Here is a 9,509-nt window from a genome sequence, read left to right as displayed (position 1 = left end):
TTTATTTTAACTAAAAACATCAATTCTTTTATCAAAACATTATTTAATATTGTTTATGTAGTCTTTTTCTAATAAAATATCAATTTTAATAATAGCTTTTTAATAGATTAATGTTGTGTCGTGTTTTATTTTTATTTTTTAAAAATGAATACAAATATTTACACATCTTTTATAAATTAGTATTAATAAATTATCTATAGAATAAATAAAATAAATAATATTTTAGTAAATAAATTTATAAATGTTTATATTAAAAAAAAACTATTAATTATAAATATGTTAGTAAAAAAATGTGGAGATAATGTAGGAATAAATGATAAATTAATTATTAAAAAAAACTATTAATTATAAATTAATTATTAAAACTATTAATGATTAGTAAAAATATGTAATCATTAAATTAATTATAAAAAACAATGATTAGAGGGTATGGATAAGTGGAGATGGGTAGGAATAAATGAAGCCAAAATTGTTTACATCTCTTTGAAACTTGAAAGTAATAATTTTATAAATACAAATATTATTTTAATGGTAGAAATCTAGGAGAGTTGGGGTTTGGGGTCAATGGTTACTTTTACATATTTTTAAACTTTTAAGTTGTTTATATGGTAGGTGTTTGCTAATTTTGCGTGACAAATGAATTGGTTTTTGCACATTAAGTACCTTTAACTCAGTTAAGGTATTTATCGTTGGTTCGAAGGTTTAGTACCTAGTATATTTAAATAAAGTCAAAAGCAAATGTGTGTTGGATTTATTGTGTAAAATAGCCGTTAAGAGCTATTAATTATGGTTTAGGATTCATAGACTTTTTATTTTTAATTTCTTAAATGGTAGAAAATATAAGGGATTTCTTAACACTTGCTTTTAAACATATAAGAAATTAGGCCCGGTTGCTATGGCCTAGTAGCCTTCGTACCACATGATGCAAACCGCAAAGTGTGATTCGTGATATTTGATGAGTACCAAACCTTATCATACTTTGGCCCTGTTTCAATCAACATTAGAAACTAAACCCAACCGTATTTGGTTATACTTTGATTTCTACTATTCAACGAGATTTTGGATGATATTTTAATAGTGTTTTACTTGAAATGAGTATGTTAGTATATTAGGGTTGATTTACCAAGATAAATTCCTCATGTTTGAGGAAGTTGTAATCCAGACCCTCCAGCTAACTGAAAATAGCACCCACCCCCTTCTTAGTTCTTACGTATTGTTTCTAACATCATACATTTTGAATCCTAATTCGATGTTTTGTTTTATTTTAGTCAAAATCTTTTTCTCAAGTATAACTATCAGATATGTTACAAGTATGTGTTTACATAAAGGATCACAAAATGCTTACCTATGATGACAAGTAGCAAGATATTGAGTTAGAGCCAACAACATAAGATAAAATGTCCTGGATCAAAGGTTGTGTGTTACAAGACAACATAATGGGACCAAAGTAGATTAGATTAGATGTGACATGCAAACTTTGAAGGCTATTTATAACAATGAGGATGAGATAAGAGATCAAGAGCGATCAACCTCATTCTACCTTTAGGATGGGATTAAAAGAATATGATTTTGGTCTAACTAATATTGGTCTTGGTTTCGTCAAGCTCAATACAAGGTTGTTGTCTTCTCTCGTGATTTGTTGAGTTATGGAGTCTTGATTGCTCATTGACTTTATTTCCCGCTATTAAGACTTAGCTAAGCTTGTATGTAGCTTTAGAGTAAAATCGAATACCTAGCAATTTTAGGGTCGAAATCGAATTCCTAGCTCCATATATAGATCAAGATGAGATTGTAGACCCCACTACGAAATCAATAATCATTTTTAGTTTGCATGTGGACATAACACGATTACCTTAATCGTGTGGACCACCTAAATCTTGTATCATGTTTATTCTTATTAACACATTTAATTATGTTCTTGTTGTTGAAAATCCTAACACTTAAAGAATGGTGACTAAAGATCTTAGTAACGGCCATGCTTCAAACGATCATAACACACAACCAGATGTTAATTTGTCTATTCGTTGAAGCAACATATGTCAAGAGCTCACAATAAAATGAAGCATCTTACTCATTGTCATAACTCACAAGGTTTTGACGTAATTTGGAACAAGAGGTCGTGTCTAATTAGAATAACAACCTTATTGTTAATTTTTGGTATATTTAACTATTTATACACCAAGTAAAATCTTATTTATAGGATGAATGATGTGTTTGGTATCTTATAACCTTGCTTATTTTTTAAGTATTTTTAAGTTGTCATATTTGGCTTAGCCAAAGAATATACTATATACTAGTTTTTTAAAAGACTATTTAGATTAATTTTTTGGAAACTTTTTAATAATATTCCAAGTATACCTTTTAATTTAATTATAGAAAACTCATTATCCTAAATGTTTTTTTTTTATGTAACTTTATATCTTTCAACTAATTTATTAGTTATTGGCTAACTTATAAATTAACAGTTAGTTTTTCAGCAAACATAGCAAAAATTCTAGAATACCTAAGATTTCTTAAAAGTAACCTTGGTAACTATTTCCTATACTATAGTAGTGTGCTTCGAGCAAACAATATGATAAATTAATATGTTAGAATGTTTCTTAACAATTACCTATCAACGTGCTTTAGTTTCCCAATTTGAACCGAAATCAAAGGAACAAAAATTACAATTTTTCCCAATTCGAACTAAAATCAATGGAACAAAATTTACCATTTTGCCCCACCCAAAAAGTTGGAACTAGATAGGATACATACTCACAATCTCTCGTCTAGGAAAAAGACATAAATACCCTCTCTCAACCTCATATAACCAAAATAGCGCTAAAAAACTTGTGCCATGATAACAGATGAAAGCCTTATGGCCAAGATTAGGTTTAAAAGTAACAAACATTAACCAAAATGTTTTAGATATTTATTCATATTTAATCAAGTATATTACCCTTGATATACCAATCAAATATGGTTTACAATGGAGGGTCTTTTCTGTAAATATTTCAAGAGTTTCAAGTCATCCATAAAACTAAATAAACCCAAATTCTTGAGGGTAATACTAATAATAATAGACAAACAAGAAACACAGATGAAATTGAAACCCACAGCAACTGCATTCTCAAGTATCAGCCATGATTTCCTCCATTCAGACTCAAATTCCTGCCAAATATACAAATTTTGTATGTTATTATGGTACAAAATATAGAAAATAAATGAACCATATTCAAAGGAATTGGAATTTGAAGGATCTGGAATCTGAAGAAATTGGATTAAAAGGGTAGTTGAGTATTTACTATTTATAAGGAGAAAGTGTTGCAAACATGATGCAGGATTAGAATGGAATCGAATTCCAGTTCCAATCCCAATTCCAATTCCGGCCAAATCACACAGAATACGACATAAAGATGACTTAGACCACAAAGTGACAAAACATCATAACTCAAGTGTAAAAGAAATCCAGATAATTTAGGGTTCTGTGACTTCTGTATCAAATTTGATTCAAAACTACTTCTAATCAGATTTGTCTAAAATCTATATCACTGATTGAAGATGCCCAAAAACTATGGTCATGTTCAATAAGTTTACAAAGAATCCAGACATTTTTATCTATATTTGCATCAAAGTCTTATTGAGAAGAGGGAAAACAATACTCTTCAATCAAAAAACCATTTCTCGATCTATTAACACTTGATCTAGAACAGGCAAACATGTGAAAACCATCAATCTAACTTCAACTGGCCAATTTGTTAAAGCTTCTTTCTTTCAAGTTTTTCATCAACTAATGTAACCCTGATCATCAATGCGACAAAAGAACTTAAACCATGTTGCCAATAAGTTGTTCTTGTAGTAAAGATTCACAAACAACTAAATATGAATTCATAATAAGCTAATCATACATAATATCCTCGGTTAAATCATTAAAATGAAGTCTACAGAGAATCAAACTTACTTCTTGTTTCTCCTCCCACGTTTAGGTCCCCATCCTTCAAGCTTTGCAACAGGACAACCACACTTGGATCTAAACAGCAACACTGCTCTTCCATTCATCGGTGCCATTTTCCTCAACTCAGTCCTCAAACACTCATAATCAGGATTTGTCTCACTCCCTCCTTTCCATGGCAACTCATCCATCTCCTTCATTCCTTTGACACCCGATCTCAATACCTCCTCCGTCTGCAGCTGCAGATCGAACTCCATCGCCTTCTTCAACCCTTTACATCCTTTCTTCCCACACTTCCTTGACCTGTTGCCACAACAGATCTCCAAACCGATTATCGAAAGCACGAAGAACAGGAAGAAGCCGATGAGGTAAAGAGAGGAGATATCTATAAGGATAGAGAGAGAAATAGGCGGGAGGATAAGGGAGAGAGAATGGAAGATGTAGGAGAAGTAGGAAGAGACTAAAAATGCGCCGGAAAACAGGACTAGGATGAGGATTAAGATATCGAGAGTCGCGGAGGGGGAATGATGAGAGCAAGTGCCTGTACAATTGTTAGGGTTAGGGTTTGAAGAAGAAGATGAAGAGGGCTTTTTGTTGAGGTGGTGGTGGTGGGTGGTTGTGGTAGAAGAGGAAAAGGAGGAAGGTGCCATTGGGAAGAAGGAGGTGGATAGGAGGTTATGGCGCATGTTAGTGAAAGCACGGCGGTGGAGCGCCCTCAGAAGCGACGCAGAGGGGGATAATACGGAGGTGAAAGGGTTTTCTCAGGTGGCGATGTCACGTGCCGCACGACTTGGAAGAAAGGTGGAAGGAGAGGGATGGGTGCGTATGTTAGACGGTTTTTCAAGGCCGGTTTGGCAACGGGTTTCTATGAGTTTTTATTGGTTTCTACTTTATTATTATTTCACTTTTTCTAAAAATTTATTAATATTTATAAATGTTTTAGAAAACAATTTATACCAATAAGTACTTTTTAAAAAATAAAATTTTGATTGAGATAAAATCAATTAACATCTTTTTTATAAACTTACACATATAAACGTTATTGATGTTATATCTATATAACAAATATGTCTACATAAACCAAAATTAATGTATTAATTAGGTATATAATGAGCTATTATAAGTTTCAAACAAATTATTTGGGAAGCAACATTATCCCTATTTTTTTCAGATTGAGGTCGTTATAACTTTTATTTAAGATAAAACAAAGAAAATAATGATGACCGACACTATCAACACATATGTGATTTTTTAGGGTTTCAACATAATTGATGATGAACGTCATCGATAAAAAGGAATAAGTTTATCTATCCACGTTTGATTTTGTTTGTTCTTCCTTTTCAAGAAAGTAAAGACAAATACAATGTATATAATCATCTTTTTTGCGTTTGAAACAAAATAAGAAGGAATATAAACTTGATTGTGTGTCGTTCGTTTTTATAATTTGGTGTGTTTATCTATCCAAGATTAGGGAATGGAGACTCGATGAAATGGAGTGGAAAGAAAATAGAGCAGAAGTTGTGATGGAGGTAGTTGTCTAATAACAAAAAAAAACTTATGATTAGGTATGACAATTAGGTTGGACTCGGGTTGGTAGGTCCCAGATTGATGGATTGACGGATCATAATACATTGATCCAACTTAACGCATATAATATATGAGTTGGCAGGTTGGCGGGTTGGAGTCATCAACTCAACCCAACCCAATCCAACCCATATAGATTGTTTAAGTATATGAGTATGCGGGTTAGTGAGTCAATTTTGGGTCAAAGAGTCAACAAGTCATTTTCGGGTAACTTTTCACATGTTAAATTTACTATGTGTAAAACTCGTGTATTACATGGGTTGATTAAAGAAAATAAAATATTAAAATGTAAATAATAAATATTTTTTAAAATAAATTTTTGAAATAAGAAATGAAGAAACATATTAATTGCAATTTAGTATAATATTTATTACATTTCATACTTTACATATATAAGTATAAGTATTATGTGGTTTTTTAATTTTAAAATTTTTTTAAAAAAAAATCATAAATTGACATATGGATATTATTTATATGAACGCTCTCGATTTAACAACTACTACGACTTTTGATTGTATCACTAAGGCTAAAAGTAATTTATCAAAAATTTACTTTTTACATTACGTAGAGTCGTGTCGGTTTAAATCGCAAAACTTCAACGAGTCATAATTTCTTCGTTATAAATCGGATTTCAGCATTCTTTATATGTACGGAATCTTTGTGACATATAATAGAACTTTGGTTAATATTATTTATCCTAAATAATTATCTATCGAAAAATCATTTTTTAACACTTAGGGTGTGTTTGGTTGTAGAAAATTGTGTTCATTTTCTAAGAAGAGCCTTTCGACTCGGGAACGCTGCTCCAGCAAAGCCCAGTTTTCGAGAAAACCCGTTGTAAGTGATCTATGCCTACCCTATCTTTAGTATGACTTATGTTTCAATATAGTAATGTTATTAGGACCTTATAAGGAGTATTTGGGCTATTATTATGGGTTATATAAGTATTGTTTAACGCTTATATAATAGTAATAATAGCTAGACTATTAAATTAGTCTCGTCAAACGTTATACTAAACTCTAGTGGTAATGATACTAGGTTTCGTCAAGGGATAATTTTTTTAAGAGTAACGAAGTGCTGTCCGAGTGCCGACTCACCACCTTACCAAGTGAGTGCATAGTTACTTTCATCTTACACATAGATATTAATATAAATTACGTGCTATGTGTGTAGATTGTCTGAATACTTGCTATCTATGCTGGGTGAGAGATTTTTATACATGTTTTAAATGTTTTAAACTGTATACGTATTTTTATATCTACAAAATATGTTGGGTAAAACATGGGTAGATGAAGGACGAGGGGTGAAAGCTGAAATAGAGGAATATTATTGGTATGGACCTATTGCCCTATAGGTGAACATTGGCAGCAATGGACCTAGTACCCTATAGATGAGCACTGGTAGCTGCGCCACAACCTGTAGATGTTGTTGATCTAAGATAAACATCCTAGCAGTTGCGCTCTAAGGATAATATCAGCAGTTGCGCCTAATAGGGAACATTATAACCTTGACAGTAGTGTCTAAAGGACAATACCGGCAGAAGCGCCTCATATAGAATGTCACAACTATGGCAGTTGCGCCTAAGTGATAGAACTAGCAGCTGTGCTTGACATCTGTGTCATTGACAACGATGGACTTCGTACATATTCCTTAGGAAAATCCTTAGGAATGAATGAACGAGAAATAGCTGATTCTTAGGGTAGATCCTTAAGATTAAAGAAGATAATGGGGATGGGTAATTGGGTTAACTGTTTGATGATTAAACATAATAATTATATTATTATGGGTTGAAAACCCTATGTACTCACCAGGTTTCCCAACCGGACCCACTCAGTTTATTTATATCACAAGTGTCGATATGAAATCAAATTACACTGAGAGATTAAGGAGATATAGATCATTGGTGATAACGAATGTAAGTTCTGTTTATGCTTATGTTTCTATATTGACGATAACATCCCAATGTTTTAAATGAATAAAAATACATTTCTTCGGAAATGCTTTGTAACGAATTTATCATGTTTCACTGGGAACAAATTCCACAACATTTTTATTAAAAGAGGTACTCTGATTTTCATAAAGCATAAACAAAATCGGTCTTTTCTGGCCATGAAAATGGGGATGTCACAGTTGGTATCAGATCATTAGTTTAAGCGAACTAGGAATATGGATTTATTTCTAGACTTAAACTTAGAATGCTAAGCGATGATTGTGAGGTGTGAGCACTAGCTTAATTAGGGAATATGCCTAAAATGCTTTTATGTGTTAAATGATTTGTGATGCTTTATGCTATCGTTTGATCAGATCTATGGTCTGTTGCCGACCAGATCTTGAAATTTTATGTGCTCAGGTTTCTAAACGTTTAATTACGATATTAGAACTGACATGTAACTTTTTGGAGTAATAAGGAGGAATACGCGTCTAATTCTTCCTCTATCTATATTCTTGTCTCGATACACCAAACGCATGCTTTGGAGAATAGAATGTCATGATAAGGACTCATAGAGAATTGAGTAAATAGAGGAAATGAACAGACTTATGATAGTGAATGACACCTATCGAAAGATATCATAAGTGTGACAACCCAAGTTGTTCCGTTACATTTCCCGGTTACCGTTAACGGAATATTCCAGTTTATAAAAGTTTCGTTAATTAGACGTCGTCAGTTAAATAAACATTCCATTTGTTTACATTTAACATGTCGTTAAGTCATGATAAAAAGAAATAAAAACACATAACACCCATTTCCATTTATTTGGAAAATGTTAAGTTTTATTGTTACGACCACTAAATCGGGTGCGACCAAAAGCCCCGTTTAACGGCAATATCAGGTAAAATTCCACTGATCCCCGACTATGAACCCTATATAAGGGTGAGTGGAGTCCATTGGAGACTTTTTACACTCTCTCTCTATACTCTCTCTCTAGACCCGTTTTTGCCCCGAATCCGCAACCAAACACTTCCAAATTGTAAGTCTGCTTACCCTAGCTTGTTCTAAACATTACTAGTTGTAGTTATAGCCCAAAAACCATCCAAGAAGGCATGAGATAAGGAGTTTACGGCCCAGGAACACTCTAGGGTCGTAAACCCCTAAAATGGTGCCAAACATGCCTTTAAACTTGCCCTTAAGCTTGGAAGCTAATTGGGGATCTAGCCTAGGAGTGTTTAAACATCAAAACACAATGATTTAGGGGATAAATGAGAGTTTACGGCCCAAGCACATGCTTAGGCCGTAAACCCCTCAAAACCTTGTCAAAATGCCTCCAAAACACTCCCAAACCACACTAGGGCTTATCACATAAATTAGGGGCTTATTCTCTTGGGTTTAGATCACTTAAACAATTAGAATTGGAGGATTAATAGGAGTTTACGGCCCAGACATGTGTCAAGGCCGTAAACTCCCCAAACCAAGCCAAAATGTTGGTTTTTGTCCCCCAAATGACCTTAGACTATTTCCATAAAATGCTAGGAAGGATTTAAGGACTTAAACACATGAAATGGAGGGGTAAAAAGGAGTTTACGGCCCAAGCAAGTGTCTAGGCCGTAAACTCCCCAAAACACATCCAAATGATAGTTTTAATTCCCCAAAATAGCATCACACTCCATTAGAAATTGCTAGAAAGGTAATAGGGGCTTGAAACTTCACAAAACTCTAAGGGTGAGAGTTTACGGCCGTAAACTCCCTTAGGAGTGTCCCTAGGCTGTAAACTCCAATATAAAGCCCTTAGGAGCCTTGAACCCACTCATGCCTTTTAGGAAAAGTGCTTAGAATAATTCCATGATGCAAGTAGAAGCCTTAAACACCCTAGAACCCATCACCATGAGTTTACGGCCGTAAACTCATGGTGAGATGTCCCTAGGCCATAAACACAACATTGGGAGTGTACTCTTGGATAGTAAGCTCCATTCTTTAGCCATTGACACCCTTAAACGCTACCCGGGACACCCAAACACTTAACCAAAGTGTTTTCCGCTCCTGTGAGCGCGTATATTT

At 33.5% G+C, this 9,509-nt stretch overlaps 1 protein-coding gene across 1 annotated transcript; it reads right to left on the bottom strand.

Annotated features, from left to right (window-relative positions):
- Positions 1–2,889: 2,889 nt before the first annotated feature.
- Positions 2,890–4,791, bottom strand: LOC145053388 (uncharacterized protein At5g19025-like). Its single transcript, XM_079001425.1, has 2 exons — positions 3,941–4,791; positions 2,890–3,150 (listed from the first exon to the last, which is right to left on the bottom strand). Exons 1-2 carry the CDS (start codon positions 4,615–4,617, stop codon positions 3,117–3,119), a joined length of 711 nt encoding a protein of 236 aa, XP_078857551.1. The 5' UTR covers positions 4,618–4,791; the 3' UTR covers positions 2,890–3,116.
- Between the last annotated feature and the right edge of the window lie 4,718 nt (positions 4,792–9,509).

Source organism: Lactuca serriola, chromosome 5 (assembly GCF_051521515.1).
Source record: "Lactuca serriola cultivar US96UC23 chromosome 5, Lser_US96UC23_V15, whole genome shotgun sequence".
Taxonomy (NCBI): Eukaryota; Viridiplantae; Streptophyta; class Magnoliopsida; order Asterales; family Asteraceae; genus Lactuca; species Lactuca serriola.
Note: the sequence above shows the minus strand (reverse complement) of the source record. Positions and strands in the feature narration are given on the sequence as shown.

What these genes read in the sequence shown, in the direction of transcription:
- LOC145053388 (XM_079001425.1), bottom strand. Translation starts at nt 4,617, where the DNA reads ATGCGCCATAACCTCCTATCCACCTCCTTCTTCCCAATGGCACCTTCC. An exon ending in CGTGGGAGGAGAAACAAGAA is followed by an intron (nt 3,151 to 3,940) that starts GTAAGTTTGATT and finishes TATATTTGGCAG; the next exon opens with GAATTTGAGTCTGAATGGAG.